Consider the following 21,431-nt stretch of genomic DNA (forward strand, 5'->3'; position numbering starts at 1 on the left):
AAGTCCAACTGCCAACCTGACACAACCAAGTCCACCACAAAACCATTTCTGCAGGCACCACATTCACATGTCTCTTAAATACCTCCAGGGATGGTGACTCCACAACTTCCCTGGGCAGCATGTGCCAGTGCCTAACCACCCTTTTTGTGAAGAAATCCTTCCTGAGATTCAATCTAAACCTCACCTTGTGCAAACTGAGGCTATTTCCTTGTGCCCTATCATTTGTCACTTGAGAATGTTGAACCACCTTTGAAGTTAAGAATGCAAAGCTGATGCATTTCAGCCCAAAAGTGAACATAGACATCCTTTTAAAAGAGTGGATTTTGCCTTTGTTATGAAAGGAAACTTTTAATTTTCTGCTTTCACAAAACATGTGCAGTAGATGTGGTGGCACTGCAGATAGCCTTCCACAGACTTACCAGATCCTCACTAAGTGTCTGAGAAAGTGATGAGTCAAGGCATATCTTGCTCTCCAGCCATCACTGTTACAGCTGAAGCTACTGCTTTGACTTATTTTGATGGTGATCGTACAACGTGGGCTCTTGGCAAGGCAGAGCTTGGCCAAACAACTTTGTCTCTTTGGTCATCTGCAACTTGGATTCAAATATTATCTTGTATATTTCATTATATCTTAATAATAATGAAGCCTTAAATAATTAAAGAAAGAAGAACTGTAGAAGAAAGTGTAGTGAGAAACACAGCTTTACCAGATGGAGAATGTTGGCTTCTAGAAGTCTAGTAGATTTCTCTTAATTGTGCAGGTTTTGGATGAGTGGGGAAGGTTGGGTGACACCAGTTTCTCTCCCAAGTCTCTGTTTGTGCTAATCTACAGACAAGTACTACTTCACAGATATCTTGTTTAGACTTTCTATTAGGAAACTGCAGCTCAGCATATCTGCTACCAGTCAGGTCTCAATTGCTTTGTGTAATTAGCTGATTAGCTGCTGTTAGCAGCCTTGCAGCATCTCTCTCTATCTGTGTTCTCTAACAGCTACTTACATACTTGGATATTTATAATGTCCCAAAATAAGGCAGTGCCTTTTACTTTATCTGATTTATTTATTTATTTATTTATTTTTACTTTTTCTGTGCACTCTGTGAAGCTGCACTTCAACCATAGCCAAAAACTAAACAATGTTCCTTGTCATGTTTCCTGGAAAAAGACAGAAAATTTAAGTTTCACAGAAGAAGTCTGACCAAAGAGAAGACATCCTGCCGGCCATAAAAACAAGTATGTGCAGAGAAGTGGTTGGAGGGGCTGTGGCTGCCACCTCCCTGAGCAATTGCCTGTTATGTCCAGCCATAAAAGCAGGATCCTGCAGGCTCTGGTGACTTTTCCGTGCTGGTTGACCACTTGATCCTGTGCTTCGTGGCTGAGATACTTCAGAGTCCTTGTCCTGAAATGCTGAGCTTGGTTTCTTCACTCAGTGAGTTAGATCAGCTTCAGGGGCAGAAACAATAAATATACATACTGCTTTGCATTGTTAATGATTAAGAATGGGCATTTACCAATTGGGCAGGGAATCTTTAAACAGCAGAATAAACGTTACAGCTTTAATTGTTGCAACAAATTCTGAAGAGTTCTGATTAATAAACCATTACTTTGCACTTGGGAAAAGTGCTGGATTTATTAACATGGATTTTTAATCCCTGGCATGATAGAAATATTTAGCTCAGTTTCTTGATCTCAGAGTTCTTATTCATAAATATAAGTAACATTTCCTAGATATATATTTTTTTGTTTTGCTAAATATGATTTGGGCAAAGCCTTTTGTAAAGGGGTTTATGGTTTGGGGTATGGCATAGATGGATTTCTGCTTCAAAGTTGTGCTGAAATGATAGCCTAATTTGTAATGGAAATGAAGTTTAAAAGACAATGCAAGATTATGTATGAATTACTAAGCAGCTGTGAAATTGTCTTCATGCTGACACGTGCATTTTGTTCCTAGTGTTATAGTGCACCTGTAAATCACAGCTTTGTGGGGTACAACCTTTCCCAATCTCTTCTGAAATACAACTCTTGGCAGGGGCTTTTTAGCTCATGTGCTAATGGGTGGCTGAAATGTGTGTGGCTGCACTCATCGGAAAGGTGCTGCCCTGGCAGCAGCTACAGAAGGAAAGTCCTGTATGCTCCTGCGTGCAGTGGGTGAAGATTGACAAGCACATAAGGCATAAAACCATACAATTTCTTTTGTATTTTTGCTTTGTTTTCCTACTTTCCTTCCATGCATTTTCTAACTGGAATGGTTTATAATGTTTTAGACAGTTCCTATTAATAGACTGTTGTTTTCTCTTGTCCTTCTGACTTCAGGTTGATTCACAGAGCTGTTGTTTTTGCTGGCATCCACTGGAAGCAGAACAAGCTGCCACCTAAACCATACCAGCTGTGTTTCGGGCGACTGGCAGGCCATGTCCTTGTCTGCCACAACTTCACTGCTGCAACACTCGGTCTACTTAGACAACAGTAAGGCTGGGAGTGCAAGCCAGACCTTTGGCTTGCTCAGCAGTGTAAGGGAGCCAAGGTGGTTATCAGAAATTACCAGTGTCTCTGAGAAGAGTGCCAGCATCTTATAATTAATTGTTCTGGACATATGCTCAGAGGTCTTTTCTGGTATTAATGCTCTTCTCAAGGCCTCGTCTTCAACCTTCCATGATCAAATAACGATATTCAGAAAGTGTGGAAAGGGCTTTACTAAGACTTACCCTGAAGTCTGTTTCCATCTAGGGAAGCAAGATAGAGATTGTGCTCATCTCTGGAAAAACTGGTCAAGGTAGCTCAAACTCAACCTTATAACTGTTTTGAATCTTCTAACACCAAATAAATAAATAAATAAAAATAAAAAATAAAAGATGCAGAAGGAGAAGAAAATTTCTCTCTAGAATAAACTGAAAGTGTTGCTGGGGAAGACCACATCTGTTCTGAAGAGGAGCAAGTATCTGGGATTTCATTATAGCACATATCTGGGTCTTTGCTAGGCCCATGAGTCTTTAGCAATCACAGAATTGTAATATTATCTAGGTTGGAAAAGACCTTCGAGATCATCAAGTTCATCTGTTGATGACTGTGGTCAACAATCTCCAAGGCCAACAAAACACAGCCCCAACTTAAACTGAAACCTTGGAGAAGTTTTAAACAAGGTTTTTCAATGGGGCTGAGCAGCCAGGGTGAGAGTGCTAGCACTGTCAATGTGTTTGCATATATACACACCCTCCTGTCCATCTGTCTGTTTTCTCCCTTTTTCCTGATAGGACATTTCTGAAAAAAAAAAAAAAAATAATAAAAAATAAAAAAATGGAAAGGATTAAGTCACATCTTAGCATGCTGTCAAGTGACTGGTTATCCTCTTAGCACGCATGGGGATAAGGAAAACCCAGCTCAGTGTCAAGGTGATCACTAGGGTGCCTCCAAGGAGCACACTGATGCTCAGCACATGGATACACAGCATGTCAATGACCTGTTTGGCACCGAAATTATCCCCAACATGCCTGCTACCTCTGTGGTGGTGTGAGCTGTGCACTCATCCTGGCATGGCATAAACCCATGGGAAGGAGTGCTAGGGATGGTTTCCTCAGTTTGATTTGCACACTGTGATGCATTTTGCAATTCAGGAGCTGGCTGTGTGTACTGGGGGACTATGTTTCCCAGTTAGAGTGTGTTTTGGTGAATCCTATCCCATGATGGGCAGTTACCCACGTGGGGAGAGCGGAGCACACTGCAGAAGTACCTAGAAGAACTTGTCACTTTCCCTTCCTAGTTCCTCAGCTGTTAGTTTAACATTGCACATATGTTATATAATTAATAATATTTAACGTAATGTTAAGCTAACAGCTGAGGAACTAGGAAGGGAGAGTCACATGGGACTTACATATCTATATATGCACATATGTATACAAATATATATACACACACATATATATACATATATAAATACATATATACATATACATATATAGATGTATATAGATGTATATATATGTAAGTCCCTTGTGACTCTCCCTTCCTAGTTCCTCAGCTGCTGGTTAACATTATATTAAATATTATTAATATGTACATATATATATATATCAGAGGCATTAAAGCATTTTAGAAATGAAGACAATCCAATTACAAACTGGCATTATTAATTATATTGATCCTCCATGTTTCTGAAATCACCGCTATTATAGGCATTACTGGAAAATCTGTGAGTCTGTGAGAAATACCAAATTCCCTCTAAAAATCTTGATTGATTTCCACGTACAGTTTATCTCACACAGCAGATTACTGCATTGCTACTGCAGCTTACAACTACTTGTGAAAGGTGTCTTGAAGAATATACCACAGAACTGAAACACGACCAAGTTCATTTGTGCTCTGAATCAGTGACAAAACTTACATGTTGAAAAATTCAGAGGAAAAATTGACAATTTTTTAAGTAGTATTAAGTAAAATTGTCAGTTTTATAACATATTTGAGAACCTTCTTAAAGAATCATACTGTGTTTCCTTTGTAGGGCAATTCTGTTTTAAGGGGTACACACAAATATATATATATATTTGTATTATATATATATGTAATCTTTTATATATATATATATTTGTCACAGGAGATCGAGATTTATAAGCCATCTTCAGAAATTCTTGAACACAGATACAAATTTCCTGGAAGCATTAAGCCTTGAAAATTGTATTTTCAATGCCAGAAAGACAGTCTTTCCTGGTGTAATCCTTGATGCTGTCATTTTATGATGATTATCTTTTAGAGAATATGGGTGTTGAAAACCTTTTCATAGCCCTGTTTTCTAACTGAGGCTGTTCTTGTGCATTAGGATGTCACCCCTTGGTGTCGTAAAAGTGAATGTGTCACTGCAGAGGAAAGAAGCAGAGAAATGAAATGAAAGTTAAAAGTGCCGTGGCCGCTAGTTTTGTGCTGAGTACTGTATTTTTCAGAACTAAGTATCCCAGGAACCTCCCTTGAGACAAGCTGATGCAGTAAAGCTCAGCTATACTTGATTGCAGTCAGTAACAGCATAAAATCTTATTTTAACTTGCTTTCTACAAGGAACACTCAGTGCATGCTAATAATGTTGTGTTGCATTGATACCTAAGCAAATAAATTTATTATTAGTTCTGCATAACAAATGGAAATATTACCTGGATCTTTTGGAGCTGGTTAGGATGTAACAACCTGATGGAAACAGTACGATTGCAGTTCAGCACTGTCTGGTGTGATAAGCCTGGAAGCTACTCTCCAATCTTGTTTTTGTAGCATTATTTTGAGAGTCTGTGCAAAAATAATGTTAAAATGTACTTTTTGACGCTGCCTAGCTAGTTTGGGAGCCCATCTATTTTTACAGTCTGACAGTTCACCAGTCCTACCCCTGCCAGACACTTAATCCCTTCCCTGACACTTTAGATGCTCCATCCCTTTTACTGGGCACAGAGGACCCGGAGCAGAATGGAGGATCCACACGTCCCTCCAGCTGGACACAAAGCTCAAAGCTCAAATAGTGCATATTAAATTTGTTCTTTTCATGAAGTTGATAAGAGAAAATACTATTAATTTCTGAATGCAAAGCACTTGCTTGTATAAATATGCATGTAAATCCAAAATCATCCATAAACCTCCCTGGATATGATGGCAGCCTTATGGAGTTCATGAGGAGCTGAAGGAGATGTGCATTAGAAGTGTGCAGCATCCAGTGCTCCTGGTAGCTGGGAAGCAGCAATGCTATGGAATATTTCTGGGCTGTTTTCCCTGTGGCTGCATGCTTATAAACAGCACTCCATCTGTGCTTTGTCTGCGTTGGCAAGTAATTCAATACAACGGGAATGGTTCAGCATATTAAAGCAGTTAGTGCTGACATTCCTACATCTGTACAGTATGGCATATATAGTATTTTTCATTGGGGTGGGATTTGGTCTGGTCCCTGAGCCCAGTATCCACTCCACTTATGTGGTTTGAAGATGTCTGAAGGACAAAGGGTTGGATCAAACCCTTATATACCCCTTTGGGCTGGGCTGCATTTGATGTCCACCTCAGCTTGAGCTTCCAATTTAGTTTCCTCTGAAGGCAACCAAATTCATGCACATCAGAATTGTTCTGCAAAACTAGCCAAAGTGCAAGAAGTGCAGATGATCAGAAGATAGACTTCAAAAATTCAGAGATGCTTTCAATTAATTGCGTTATTTTTTTAATGTATATGCAACCATATGTAGCTCTGACATAAGCCTGCATTTACGGTGCTGCCATTGAACTAAAGAAAAACATTGCTATTTTAGTTACATTCACAAATTTAGAAACTTTTATCTTGCAGATCTCTAAGTTCAAGGACAGGCTAAGTAGGGTCAAATGAGCAGCATAAGTATTTTATCCACTAGAGACCATGAGTAACATAAATATTAAAGTTGACCCTGTGCACATGGGACACCCTGGTGTGCAAGTGAGTGTCTGTGTCTCTGATACTTGCTCGGAAAACCTTAGTAAAATGTCTTATTGGGTCATTATGCAGGAGATAAGGAGGTTGTTTGCCTTATTTACAGGCAATCAGAGCAAAATGAAAAGTAAAAATCTCCAGATCAGGAGCACTAATGAAAAACTAAAAACTCCAAAAAAAAACCACATCCCCGAAAAGAGAAAGAATAGTCACTGCTGCTTCATGTTTGGTATCATGGAATGTAAATTAATTTTGCATTGGGATTCAAAAGTTTGCCATAGTAAGAACCAGCCACTGGTTCAAAAGTCAATTCTCTTGAAATTAAGACTTGTTCATTTCTCTACTCTTTGTTTGAGTTGGAACTTCAAATTTTTGAAATCTGATGTTTTCCCACATACTTAATTTTCTCATGTTGAAGAAATCATAATGAAATTAACTAGAAGACAAAGGGTGTTTTGTATGTAAATATGGTGAAAAACAGCATAGGAATTAAGAAGCTGAAATGCCTTGCAATATATATATATATATTTTGATAAGGAGTAAAATCCAAAACTCTCATTCAACTAGTATCAAAGCATACCATTTTCATTTTGTTTGTCAACCTTTTAAAAATAAAAAATCTATCAAACAACCACTGGACACATTGGAAAATACACTAGTGCATAATTCATTAGTTTAGTCTTATGTTAGGACTGTTGTTATTAGTCAAACAATTGCTTGCCTCTGGCATAAAATTGAAGTAATAGATGGACTTCACATTTTACTCTGTAGTGCCTTTATAGATTGAGACATTGTCAAACAAAAAGGGAAAAATATTAGACTTCTAATGAGAATATCCTGCTTCCAGTTTGAGGCTTAACAAAGAAAGAGAATAAATTATTTCCAAACTCTTATCTATTTCAATTTGTGCTTTGTTTTGTTTTGTCTGCTTGTTTTTAAATTACACATTTGAACTTGGTTCTTAGTTATTACTGGGCACAGTGGAAGAAAAGGACCTGAACTATTGTTTTCTGTTTCCTCCTTTTTTCTTAAATAACCCTTTGTGTCATCCCTATTTTCAAGTGTATTTCACTATTAATGGCATATGAAGAAGTGTAATTACTTTTTGATAGTAATTACTTTTTATCATTTCACCCATGCCTTTACAAACAATGGCTGGTTCATACAGCTCTCTTAAAATTAAGACCATTTATTAAATTTGTATGTTGATTTGAAACCTGAAGAAGTCTTTTTGTTTTGTTTTGTTTTAACATAAGTTACCTAACACTGAAATTTTATTGCTCTGTAGTGTACTTGTTCAGCTTCCATCACAGCTTCTGAAAAGAGGAGAAAATGGCTAGTGTGAAAGATCCAGCATATTAAAACCTTCAAGAACAATTAGCTCCTGTTCTTAATGAACAGAAAACTACTAATATCCTTTGTGTGTAAATGAGAGAATGGCTAAATAAAATGGCAGCCTACTGCTTCCTTTAGTAAGTCTTCAGGGGAAAATCCAGACATTTCTATTTCTGTGGCAGTTCCATCAAATGCATGTCTAAAATCCAGCCATTTCCAAACATGAAGACAGCATCCCTATTTTGAATAGTGGGATGTAATCCAATGGAAGCTGCCACTATAAATGAAAATCCTAATTAGTGAGGGACTGTTCCTACCAAAGGCAGTTTTAATTTTATGCCTAATGTAAAATCAAAATGTTACCCACTTAAACATTATTTTAACTAAGTTGTTAAAAAAATCAAGCATGTTTATCTCAATCATGCATTAATTTTATTATAGATTTACCTTATTATGAAAAATGGATCACTCATTTTGAAGCTCTTTTTCATTTAATTTTTAAGGATGGGTGATAGACTGAAAGTTTTTGTAAGATTGGTTTCTAAGCTAAACAGTGCACTGTATATAACTTTCAGGGTTAAATCTCCAGCACAGATCAATAAAATAATGCAGAAATTGTGTGATTACAGAAGCTGAAGATCTGTCTCTATGCTTTGAATAACTAATTCTTTGCTTGACACTAAAAAATCTTTCTCTTTACACATTACAAAGAAGGATTTTTTCAATGTTTTTAATTCTAAGGTCATAGGATTAAAGAAATAGTTTCATAAATCTTCCAAAACATGATATGTTATTCTTCATCCAATTTCTAGTAATGCAAAAGCAGAGTATAATTCTGACCAAGTTTTTTTTTTTTTTTAAAAAAAAAAACCTTCCTTGTATATACTTTATTTTATTTTATAAGATGGGAGAGAACACAAAATAGAAATTGGCACTTGTATTTCTACTTTCAATTCTAATTGTAAATCTTTTTTCACAGAGTAGTTAATTTCTTTCTTTCTTTCTTTCTTTCTCTTTCTTTCTTTCTTTTTTTTTTTTTTTTTCTTTCTTTCTTTCTTTCTTTCTTTCTTTCTTTCTTCTTTCTTCCTTTTTCTTTCCTTCCTTCTTTTTCTTTCTTTCTTTCTTTCTCTCTCTCTGTCTCTGTCTCTCTCTCTCTCTCTCTATTTTTCTCTCCTTCTCTTTTTCTTATTCCCCCCCCCCTTGACTGGTAATTGCTTTGTTTATTAAGTTTATTATCTCAAAGTATTTTCATACTTTGATCTTTACCATTCCTTTTTGTCTTTTCTGAGAAAGAAGTAGAAGAGCATCCAGTCAATAAGAAGAAATCATTATATTGAAAAGAACAACATGATTTAATTGTTGTCATCCATGGGCATTAAAATACAGATATATTGTGAAATACAAGATTATGACAGAGAACATGAATTGATTCTAATGACAGAATTTTCTCTGACCAACAGAAAACAGCACAGACTTTTATCCAGTTCTTAAGCTGCTTTTTAAGGTTTTTATCCAAGCCCCTAGCTAGCTTATTCAAAAATAAGAAAACATCCTGACATTTGACATTATAAAAGGAAATGGAGTCAGTAGCTGTAAAAATAAATAGAATTCATGTCTTTTTGCCCATTTGTGCCCATTTAGCAAGTAATCATACACTTTTTATGTTTTTTTAAACCTGCTTACATTAAAGCTAATTATGTTTTTCATACAAACATATTTTCATCACGCTATCCCATTAACTTTATCTGTTATAATAATATATAATATTGCATATCAATATACTGATCTAAAACTAGCTTGATCCCAAGTTAGACTACTGGGCTTTTTGTAAGTAACATGACAAATGTAAATTCACAAACTCAGACTCCATTACATGAGCATTTGATTCCTAGCAAGCATTTATCTTCAGTGCGAACTTGCAGCTACAGCTGAGCGGTAACATTTTGCCACTTGTGCTCACATGGCAGCAGAGGGCCACTTGTTCCTTCTTGTGCCGTGGCCTCGCCATGCTGCCAGGCTGGAGCCGTGGGGAGATTCCCAGAGCCAAGGGGACATGTGGGTGGTACGAAGCCCCCTCGGCCACCGGCATGGGTGATGCACAGAGCAGGGCGATGCGCTACGCCCGGGCTGTCACAGCGGCAGCCCCGAGATGCGGGCGCAGAAAGCATAAGCAAGAGCAAGCCTGAGATTGCTGTGATTTAGGACCTGACCAGCCATCCCCAGCATGTTGCAAAGTTAATGAAAGGCTGAATTCGCCTTTCCTGCAGTGCCTTTGGTCTAGTAGTGAGGGCACTTTAGCCAGCCCCACAAGTGGGTTGGAGGACTACATTTTTATGCAGGCACATAATAATCCCCAATCCTGCAAGAAAAATGTGTCTGGGCAAAACCCTGTGAAGGGTTTCCCTGGAGAGGAACAAAAAAAAAAAAAAGAAAAAAAAAAAAAGAAAAAATAATTTAAAAATTAAAAAAAAAAAAGATTCCACGAGGGTCTCTTAACTGCTGTGCATCAGGAAAACCATGCAGCCTCCCTCAGATCTAGCAGATCTCTGGGGAGGTTAGAGCCAGCTGCATAAAGGGCTTCCCACTTTACAGCAACTCTGGATCTAGCTGGGGTAACAACCATTCTGGGATATTCCCTATGGCCTTTCCCATCCCACAACCTCCCTGTCCAAGCTCCAGAAATAGTCTACCTCATTTTCTGTACTTCTGAAGGTTGGACAGGGGACAACATGCATTCTTATTGGTCACAGTACAGTCTACACCCTATTCTTTCTCCTGCACATTTTTTTTTTAATTATTATTATTTCTACTTTCATTCCTGTTTATTTTTTCTCCCAAGTGTTTGGAAAATATTCTGAATGGCTTGAGAAAATGTGTGAAATGGACACTGATTTTAAAAATGTGCAAAAATTACATGGGTATAGGGGCCTGGCCTATAATAATTCTCAATTTATATCTAATTGATATATTTTCAAAATAATCCAACTTCCATCTTGAACAAAAAAAGGGGAGGGGGTGGTTTGGCACCAAGATTGGTTCACCTGTGTAGTAAGAGCAAACACTCATACTGTCAGTGACTAAAGAGGATGAAGAGTTGCCTCTGAGCTTAATGGGAATGAATTCCAGTACAATACATCTTGTACCATGGTATCTCTACACTCCAATCCTACCATGTTCCTGGTTTGTTCACAGATTTTTAAAACAGGACCACTACCACAATGGAAATCAGCTTTATATGGCCATGTCTATGGGAAAATAACTAAACCATTCACAAAAGCCTACCAGTTGTGTTCTACTTGGATAATACCACTATATCTCATTTAGATACAGAAACAATGGGAAGCTACAAAACTTTGCGAAATACAAATATTGGTCCTCTGAAATCTTCATAGTCAGTAAGTGTAGAGTAGGAAAAGAGTTCTACATTTTTAAGTGGTAGAACCAACACTGGATAGGGAACTTCAAAACTGCCTAGCAACACCAATATTTTTATTATTATTTTTATTATTATTTTATTATTATTATTATTATTATTTAATCAGTGGCCTCTGTTTTTTGGATATCCAGCTTGAGACACCATAAGTGGAGTAAATTTTCAGAAAGCCTTGAGCACCCACTCTGAAAAACTGGTTGCATTAAGGTATCTGAAGATGAGCACCAATAATTGCTGCATCCAAAATGAGTTTGCATCAGGAATCTAAATTCCCTCAAATTGGCATTTAGGGAGGACCTAGTACTTTAGGCAGCTCTGAAAATCCTAGGCACCATGCACAGTGCGTGTTTATCTCTGACACTGGCAGATATAGGTAAACATCTTCCACCTAGACCACTGCAGATTTAGAGAAAAAAAAGTATTTCAATACTTTTTAATACTCTAAGGAGGATTAACTAAGTAATTCAGGGCTAGTGATACTATTTTTTCACTGATAGTTTAAAAAGCAGATGTATTTTAGATACATATGAAATGCAAGGAAATAAAGTATTTTTCTCTTCTAAACCTTAATAGCTGATTTCAGATTTTATTTAATAATCTTGTTCTAAAACTTTTTTTTTTTTCCAATTTTTATTTCTTGTGACGTGTAAATAGCTAAGAAATCTAAATATTCTTTCATTAAGACAGTAACATTTCAAAAGCTAATGTAAAGTCAAGCTGCTAAAGTTTATAATTTTTCTGTCCAGCAGTTCATTTATACAACTGCCCTGAGTAGATGCTATATATTGCTTAGCAAACAGCCTAAGAGTTTAAAAATAACTCAGTAAAGCTACTCAAAGGTAACACAATACTTCTCAGGCATCTTTAATTTGAGTGAAGAAGAAAATAGGGTTTTCTCATTAATTAATTATTCATTCCTTCATCAATGATTTATACATAATAAAAACACAATTGAAATGTTCAGAACTAATTGTGCTTGTTCTTACACATTGGATCATAAGCCTATTTTTCAGAAAGACAGGGTTCAACTCTGAAACAAATCCTATTTTTGTGGACTGTTTTAGCTGTTTTTATTAAACTATATGTCATTCCCATGTGAAAACAGTCTTTTCTAATCATCTGGCTTGCTGTGGTTTTTGCATTGGCTTTTTTTTTCTTTTTTTTCTTTTTTTTTTTTTGCAAAACTTTACTGACCCTCTATAAACAAAAACATTACCTTATTTCAAAACTCCAGATATAATCAATTTGAAGTGTATCTCAAACTGGTACAAATATGTAAAATTTGTGCTTTTAAAAACTTTTGCTTTGAGTAGCCTTACATTCCATAATTGTGTCCTAGCAATTGTCAAGCTCTACTGTATGCCCCATTCATGAAAATTATATTTTGTTGGGATGAAGTAGCTTAAAGAATTTGGCTCTAAAAATTCCTTACCTAGAGCTTCTATTAAATTATATTAATTTAAAATATTTATGGAATGATACTTTTACAAAAATATTAAAACAAAAAACAAATTAATGGGTTGGGTTTATGAAAATGACTCTTTACAGTAATAAAGGTTTATCACAGTTTTGGTAACTTGCATGAGTTCGTATTGAAAAGAAATCTTTCACATGTTCTTAATGAATTTGAATCTGGTGTGCTCTAGGTATTTTCAGTTGTACGCTCTGAAACAGTAGACACCATACAGCTTGTGCTTTTTATCGGGGAAGCCTACAAAGCGAACGGCGGCTTCGTTAGGGCTGCAGCGTTTCCTTGGTCTGGAGATCGGGTAGCGGACGCTGCCGTCTGCCAGCCAGCCAGCGTCGCAGCGGTCATATCCCAGGAGCTTCCAGGCAGCAAATATCTGGCCAACTTTGGCGATCTGAGCACCGTCCTTCAAGCAGGCCTGGACAGCCTCGTCATAGGTCAGCTTGGTTGGGTGTATTAGGTAGTAAAAACGACCTAGAGGGAGAAAGAAGAGAAAAGAGTTGTAAGTGGCATGAAGAACACGATGTGATATTATCAAGGTAGGTTTTGAGTAGAAATGGGGATGCCCCACTGCAGAATCAGGCCAAACAGTGGCTGATTTGGGACTCTGAAAGTTTGTTGTGAAAAGGTTTTAAGTTTTTCTGTAGTGAATTGATAAATACTGGGAGTAGGTTTAAAAAAAAAAAAAAAAAAAAAAAAAAGAGAGAGAGCAGGCAGAGGAGGACAATCTAAACGAAAATACAGCATTATACTTATTTCTGCTAACATATTATGGCATGGTATCTCCAGCCTCACTGGCATCCAGCGCTAACTGACCTGTTGTAATGCATTTTCCTCTGCTGGATGTAGAGGTATAATAACAGGAAGAAAAAGGGTGGGGAAGAGGGATGTTGGTAGATAATCTGGTTTTCAGCAGTGGGCCTTGCTCTGTACCTAACGTTAAGGTGCCAGATACATTTACCAACAAGGTGCCAAAGACAATCCAGTAAAATGCCTGAGGATCCCACAGATCTCAGGCAAAGCAGACCTCATATAGCTGCATCTTAGAAGCAGAAAAGGGAAATTAGTGAAATGTCCAAAGCAGTGTAATTTTACATCATGCTCCCAACATGAGATTAAAAACCTTTCGAGTTTTCTTCTCGGCAGCATGACATAGCAAGATTTGGCCACATATAGCACTTGGGTGAGGACAGCTGCAGCTAACACATGGAGTTTTACCCTCTGACAAGGCAGTGACCTTGTTTCTGATTAAGTACAAGCACAACTTAAACTTTTTTTTTTTTTTTTTTCTTTCTTTTCCCTCTAAGAAAGACAAAACATTGCACAGCTTCTCAGAAGCAGAGTTTGAAGCTCTGGCAGATCAAAACCATGCCTCCCATAAGTCTTCATTAGCAGCATCACAAACATTCACAGCAGTTCTGCAACTCTGTTTCTCTTTAGGCATCAAAGGACATATCCTTGCCTTACGATAGCATTGAACTGATAGTGCTACTAAGAAAAATGTGGCTCTGTCTCAAGGTAATGAAAACATATGCCAGCAAGTAACACTCAAAGAGGAAGTCCCCTGTATTAATCCAAGAGCAGAAATAATACCAACATTAATTTCACTTATCAAGGCCATATAAATTCGTTGTTAGCCTTTCACTCATTATACTTAGGTTTATTTAGCAAATTTCCAAATAAATTCACAACATTTTCAATCTGACTGTTCTGTAAAAGGGGGAATTTGGCTGAGAATCAAATCAGTTCATTCATGTGGGGCAAGCACACTCTCAGCTTCTTAATTATGTACATACTCTGTCATAATACCATTTTTTTCCTCGTTAAAATAAATAAATAAATAAATAAATAAAAACTCAAGTTGGATCCTGCACAGATTACTTTCTTGGTAAAGGAAAACCAATGGGAAAGAAGAAGAGTTACATCAGCTCTAGATCCCAGAAAAAAAAACACTTAGTTTTTTTTTTCTTTTTTCAAGTGAAGAAATGTCAGGTCAGATGAAAATATAAAGATAATTGAATTAGCTTTGTGTGAAGGTTTGAAATTTTATACTGTGACAGAAATCATTAAAAAAAAGCATTTACATTGTGGCTGTGGTGGAGAAGAACCTTTTAAACAATTTCACTGTTGTCAGAAACAATATCTACAGTGTTTTCACAGAAAACTGTTGAGAGTAGATAATCCACACCTTTGTAAAATGCTTGGTTGACTCCAGCTCAGCAAGTTGACAGAATTTACAGGGTGTTGCTGAAGAAAAGTGTTTATTAAGTAGAAACCTGTTCTTACTAGGTTATTAAGAGGTTTCCCCAAAGCAAATAGGATTTCAGACTTAAGGGAACAGGGATTTGGGCTGATAGGATGTAAACTTCACCTAGCTTATTAGTTGCTCTTCAAACCATATGTCAGTGGAATGTAATTTCCTAGGGATTTGCAGTAAGGTCAGGCTTTTGACATATGACATCAATAATAAAACCTCCTGTTCTCTGCCCCTTCCCTAAATAGGAGAATTTTAATAGCAAGCCCCACAAGGGTGGAACGTGCATCCAGAACATCTGATTAAATAAAACACTGTCAATAAACTCAGTGCTGATTTACTGTTTTTGTTTGTTTGTTTGTTTGTTTTTCCTGCCAGTAGGTTAGAAGGCCTCCTAAATGGCAACTGCTCAATCTTAGTTTTTATTAATTCACGTGGAAGGATGGGAGGGGAGGCGGAGCATTAACCCTCTGTCTCTCGTTAATAACTGGTAGTTAGATCACTCCTACAGAGGATGTGTGTGCTTGGCTTGACTTCTCATTCCAAAGGCATGGGGTTTATGCAAACCTAATCAAATTCCATTTATTACAGCCATTTTAAGCTTTTGCATGTAACAGTATGGCTTAAAGAGGAAAACCTGAGCACTTCACCTAAATACCTACATCCTGTGACTGCGGGAGCCTGAGGGATGCACAGCCAGTGAAGATTCCTTCCAACCTCAGCTCTAAATGGGGCATTTTGAGGTGAAGATTTTTTTAAAATCAAAACTGGGTGTAGACAAAGTGGGGCAGCACACTCAGAGGCACAGAAATGCAGCACGACCCCACCTGCTATGTTCTGTGTGAAAGAGCTCACACAGAGATGTCTGTGTGCTCGGGGAGGATACCTTCAGCCACAGCTAGTCATCGAATACCTAAGGGTTGGGGCTGAGCCCTAAGGCTGATGCAGGGCACAGGATGCCCCGTGAAGTCAACAGTCTGCACACAGGCTGAAAAGCTTATGAAGAAACGGGTTGAATTGTTTCGCTGTGCGAAGAGTAAATGCATGGTTTCAAATGGCAGTGAGGAGCATTCCCAGCAGGCAGCACAACATGTCGGCCATATCATCTGTTCCACAGACCTGTACAGCTCAGGACACCTCACACCCACAGAAACTGGCTGGGCAAGGCTATTGTTCTCCAAAGCCGAATATATTGAAAATAAATTCACAAAATCAGAGAATAGTCTAGGTTGGAAGAGACCTCCAAGATCACTGAGTCCAACCTCTGACCTAACACTAACAAATCTTCCACTAAACCATATCCCTAAGCTCTACATCTAAACATCTTTTAAAGACCTCCAGGGATGGTGACTCTACCACTTCCCTGGGCTGCCTATTCCAGTGACTAACAAACCGTTCAGTAAAGAAGTTCTTCCTAATATCCAAGCTAAACCTCCCCTGGCGCAACTTTAGCCCATTCCCCCTCGTCCTGTCACCAGGCACGTGGGAGAACAGACCAACCCCCATCTTGCTACAGCCTCCCTTCAGGTACCTGTAGAGTGCAATAAGGTCGCCCCTGAGCCTCCTCTTCTCCAGGCTAAACAGTCCCAGCTCCCTCAGCCGCTCCTCGTAAGACTTGTTCTCCAGACTCTTCAACAGCTTCATAGCCCTTCTCTGGACTCGCTCAAGCACCTCCATGTCCTTCTTGTAGTGAGGGGCCAAAACTGAACACAGTACTCGAGGTGCAGCCTCACCAGAGCCGAGTACAGAGGGACAATCACTTCCCTGGACCTGCTGGCCACACTGTTTCTTATGCAAGCCAGAATGCTGTTGTCCTTCTTGGCCGCCTGAGCACACTGCTGGCTCATATTCAGTCGACTGTCAACCAATACTCCCAGGTCTTTCTCTGACAGGCAGCTTTCTAACCACACATCTCCCAGCCTGTAGCTCTGTTTGGGGTTGTTGTGCCCCAGGTGCAGGACCCGGCACTTGGCCTTGTTGAACTTCATACCGTTGGCCTCAGCCCATTGGTCCAGCCTATCCAGATCCTCCTGCAGAGCCTTCCTACCCTCGAGCAGATCGACACACGCACCTAACTTGGTGTCATCTGCAAACTTGCTGAGGGTGTACTCGATCCTTCAAATACAAGGTCATTGAATTCCTTCAAATACAAGGTCACAGTAAGCATGCCGTAATACAGTGATCAACTCTGGTGACTGATTTTAAACCACTGCATTAAAGAGGTGGGAACAATTTTTGAATATCCTCTTCAAGGCCTACTACCTGATGCCAGTGCACCCTCTTTTAGGAAAGGGCACATAATTTCACTTTGTGTAGTTTTGTTCCCTTTTTTAGAGCAACAACTACGTGTTCCCAGAGATCAAGTACTCTGCTTACCTAGAATGGTCAGCATGCATTATTCAGAAAAGACCTTCTGCCACTTCCTCCCTGTAAATGGTGGTGGGTAGTTTGTCACATGCATTACTGAAGTAAACAGGTGGTTCACAGTTGCATTTTCAACATGATCCCTAGAATTAATTCTTTTTATTTTTAATTTTGCTAACATAAGAGATTTTTACCCGATTTTGCTAGAGCTGATAACAAATCAATTATGCATTGCAGTTCTGCGTGCAAAGTACATAACAAAATGCACGTTAATGAGCTGAAAGTGTGACACAAGCCCTAGTTATATCCTTTTTTGTTTGAAAGTGTTTAATTATAAAGGAGCTGATAGATATGTTTGTATTTAGCTTGCCTAACACTTTTCAGTGTCAGAGATTCCCATATTTTTTCTCTGAGGGACTCACTGCTCCCATTGAGAAACCATCTGAAATTAGGTAAAGAGTAACCCTCAGCTATATCATTCTTTGTCCTATGTCATTTTGGGTCTGTGGGACTTGAATTCCTGCTGCAATACTTGTACAGAAAAGGACCATCTTTCCTGCACAGTGGTCTTATTCTTGAACTCTGAATAGTAAGCATATAGACAGAATTTTGATAATGTTACTCTTTGTATAGTTCTCTCTCTCTATATATTGTTACATATTCCTATAAACTGGTAAATTGCTGGCACTACAGTTTTCAAAAAGCAGATGATCCATTTTGGGGTGTTTGACTTTACCTGCACAGCCACAAAAGACAAAAAAAAATAATAATAATCCTTTATGAATCACCTGAATGACACAGTTACACAGGCAGAACAAAATGCTCAAATACTGCACTTAAACTAGTCTGAGAAAAGACACTGTAGAGGGTAGTTTTCATAAAGTGCTAAGATTATTTTATACTGCATTGCAGAAGAACTCTGCTGAAACAATTTTGCTGTGCAGTTAACAGGAATGAGGGCAGAACTCATTTATAACAGCATCAAAACAAATTTTTGTCACTATTGGTGTACTCAGTTTACCACAGAGGGACTCAATTGATCCAGAGTGAAAACACTGAATGTGGACTGGAGCACACTGCATTGAAGACTATATTTTCATTTTTCACCTTAATGACTGAATGTAATTTTGTCATCGTGTGCCTTTATTCTCCATGTAAAACCCAAGCCTCAACTATTTAAAATTGAGGCTTTCTTTCTTTTTTTTTTCTTTTTTCAATCTCCCTTGAGATCATAACGTATTTTTGAGATTTCTTTCTCTAAAAAGAACCCAATGTAAACCTCACACACCCTCATTATTCACAGCAGCAGCTCATACAACTGACACTCTTTGAGATTATTTTTTTTATTATTTTTTTATTTTTTTTTTATTTAAGCTAGCCTTACATGCCTCTGATCCTGGGGCCCCTGGCGTTTTTCCAGCTCCCTCACATAGAGCTGAAGGCTTCTCTGTTTCACACTGTCAGGAGACTCCAGCAGTCACTGCCACTGTTGGAAATGCACGGTGTCCTAACCACTTCTCATTTTCCTTGGCTGTTCCCGAGCTGAGGATCAATATTGCATGTTGCAGAAATAGCTCAGTGTCCATAGCCACTATCTTTGGCAATTGCAACCTGGTGGCAAATAGGATTATTGTAAGGTTTTTCCCTTTACAGTGAGAACACTGATGACACTGTTAATAACGTATAAGCTATCTGAATAGCTGAGCTGCTAATAGGAAGCTGGTATTCTGGGAGGGTTCCTGGGATTATTGTGGATGTCAAGGTGTGCTTGGGATATGAACAATGGAGAACATAGAAGGGACACAGGAGGGTATGTCCAGGTTTTCTGCTGGTACCTTGAGATACTCATATGGTGCTGAGCTACAGGGAGACGGGGAGATTGGCGCTCAGCTCTTTACATCATCCTGTTGCTGTGTGGCATTTTGTCTTGCAGGGCAGTTTAACCAACTCTCCAAGCATGAGATCCATTTTAATGGAACTTTGATTTCTTTGATTTCTTTGTCACCTGTATAGCTTGTCCTCACCTTAACTCATTCATCTTCCCTCCTTCTCTATTTTGTTGTATTAGCGTACAGACAATATTTGTCTATCAGTACCTTTTTTTTTATTATTATTATTATTATTATCTTCCCATAAGAGATACTGTTGAGCTACTAGTACGGAAAGGGGTGGTCATTAGTGACTAGCAATCACAAATGTTTGCCCTGCAAGCACTTTAAATGGTGCAGCTATCAAATTTATTTTTTCCCCTAGTTCATTTTATTACTTAGTGCTATTTAATTACTACAGATTTAAATCTACATACAATGAGCTCATACAAGATTTCACCTTGAATCAGTGGAGCAAAAAAAAATATGAGCTTGCATTTCAAGGGATGATGTAGCATGATAAAAATCAGATAAATATTTTTTTCAGAGTACATCCAGTCTCATTTTTGATGTTGTTGGTTTCAGGATTTGTTGTTTTGTAGTTTTTTGTTTGTTTGATGTGTTTTGTTTTGTTTTGTTTTTCTGAGAGGGTGGGACAGAACATATCTTCTAAGAGAAAAGCTTATGTTTATTTTTTTGTGTGCTGTAGAGCACAAATGCTTCAGTGTGAATAATCAATCAGAGTAAACACAAAAAAGGTCGTGCTCCTTGCTCTGGTGGGGCTGCACGCCAAACAGGAATTACCCATGAGCATGATATTGTAGAAGATTGAAGACTCCTTTTGCACTGCTCACTTGCAGTGCTCCTCTCATTCACAGCCACACTTTGTAAATCTTTTTCAGGCACTAGATTAAATGATAGCAAGCTGAGATCAGCTCATTTCATACCTACAGTATGATCTACTAACAGCTGAAATCTTGCAGTCACTAAAATAAGGTTTAGAGCAAACCAAGCTCAGAGCTAGAGCTAACATTTTGGTTTTGACAGTGTACTAAGATTAGAAATCTAATTAGGCACAAGAGTCAGAAATAGCTTTGCTGATAGGGAAGTATTAGTCATATTAGACTTGGTGTATGAGCTGGAGCTGCTTGAGACAACACCAGAGATGAAGTGGCAATCAGAACTTTCTTTTAGTGACATTTAAGTTGTAAAACATTATAGTTATAATTGAATTCAGTGGGGAAGCTCAGTTAAAGGAATTACTGGTTTCTTCATCACTGTACCTGAAAGAACCTGGGCAAATAGCATTAAAAAGTTATTGCATTAATACTAATGGTGTGAAAGTGGAGATATTAGAAACTACTGCAAGTACAACTCCAAGTTTTAAAAATTATCCGTGTGAATCTGTGGCAAAGACAACATTACTCTGGGCACGTCTTGGTAAATTCAACAGCAACATTTCCCAAAGCTGACACAAACTTTGGCCAGCGTAGTGTCATCTGCTGTCCTTTGCTGCCATTGGCATCACTTTTTTTTCTGAAACAGCCACCTGTGAGGTAGAAGCGAGCCCAGCTCTTACCATTGAAGTTTGAAGTGAAGCAGAACACATCGTAGCGGCTCTTATCCTTGTCCCAGAAGCCATAATTCCTGACGCCGGGCACCGTGTTCTTCCCCCCACAGGGCTCCCTGGGCTTGGTGATGGGGTACTGCACGGAGCCGTCGCTGAGCCAGCCCGCGTTGCACCAGTCCAGCCCGGACCTCCAGGCCTCGTAGAGCTGATCGAAGGAGGCAATGATGGAGTCCTGGTCCAGGCAGGCTTGCTGAGCCTCGTGGAAGTTTAGGTTGTAACGACCCAGCCGCGGAGAGTAGGGGAATACGACACCTGAAATGGCAGAGAGGGGGCTAACTGAGTATCTTCAACACCAAAAGAGCACAAGAAGGAAAAGCAGCATTTCCAGTCCTCAGAAAGAGAAATAGCGATTAACCCAATAATGTGTTTGACTGCTACATTGCTTTTTTTCTGGGGCAAAATGCTCTGCCAGCACATCAGCTGTGTAGTCTGAGAAGAGGATGCAGCCACCTCCTCACCTAGCTCCTCTCCAGGTAACCAACCCAGTGGGGAGCCCCCCAGGGCTGTACGTGTGCCCCACCAGCAGTTCTGCTGTCCCTGCTCTCGTCTCACCCTTGTGCATGCAAGGAGTGCTTAAAGATGAGAAGAGCTGGAAGAAATTTTGCAACTAAATGCTTCTCATCAGAAAATCAAGTTTATTGGCCACAAGATCAATTTCTCTTT

General features: G+C 38.6%; 1 protein-coding gene across 5 annotated transcripts in view; it reads right to left on the reverse strand.

The window, feature by feature from the left end:
• Positions 1-9,082: 9,082 nt before the first annotated feature.
• Positions 9,083-21,431, reverse strand: part of HAPLN1 (hyaluronan and proteoglycan link protein 1) — a 62,500-nt gene continuing 50,151 nt past the window's right edge. For all 5 annotated transcript variants that reach the window (XM_035310511.1, XM_035310510.1, XM_035310512.1 and 2 more), the window contains 2 exons: positions 20,718-21,020; positions 9,083-13,126 (listed from right to left, as the gene is read on the reverse strand). In XM_035310511.1, coding sequence (XP_035166402.1) covers positions 12,837-13,126; positions 20,718-21,020 — 593 coding nt within the window. In that variant the 3' untranslated portion in view covers positions 9,083-12,836. The remainder of the gene's footprint in view (positions 13,127-20,717; positions 21,021-21,431) is intronic.

The sequence above is a fragment of the Oxyura jamaicensis genome, chromosome Z, assembly GCF_011077185.1.
Source record: "Oxyura jamaicensis isolate SHBP4307 breed ruddy duck chromosome Z, BPBGC_Ojam_1.0, whole genome shotgun sequence".
Classification (NCBI taxonomy): domain Eukaryota; kingdom Metazoa; phylum Chordata; class Aves; order Anseriformes; family Anatidae; genus Oxyura; species Oxyura jamaicensis.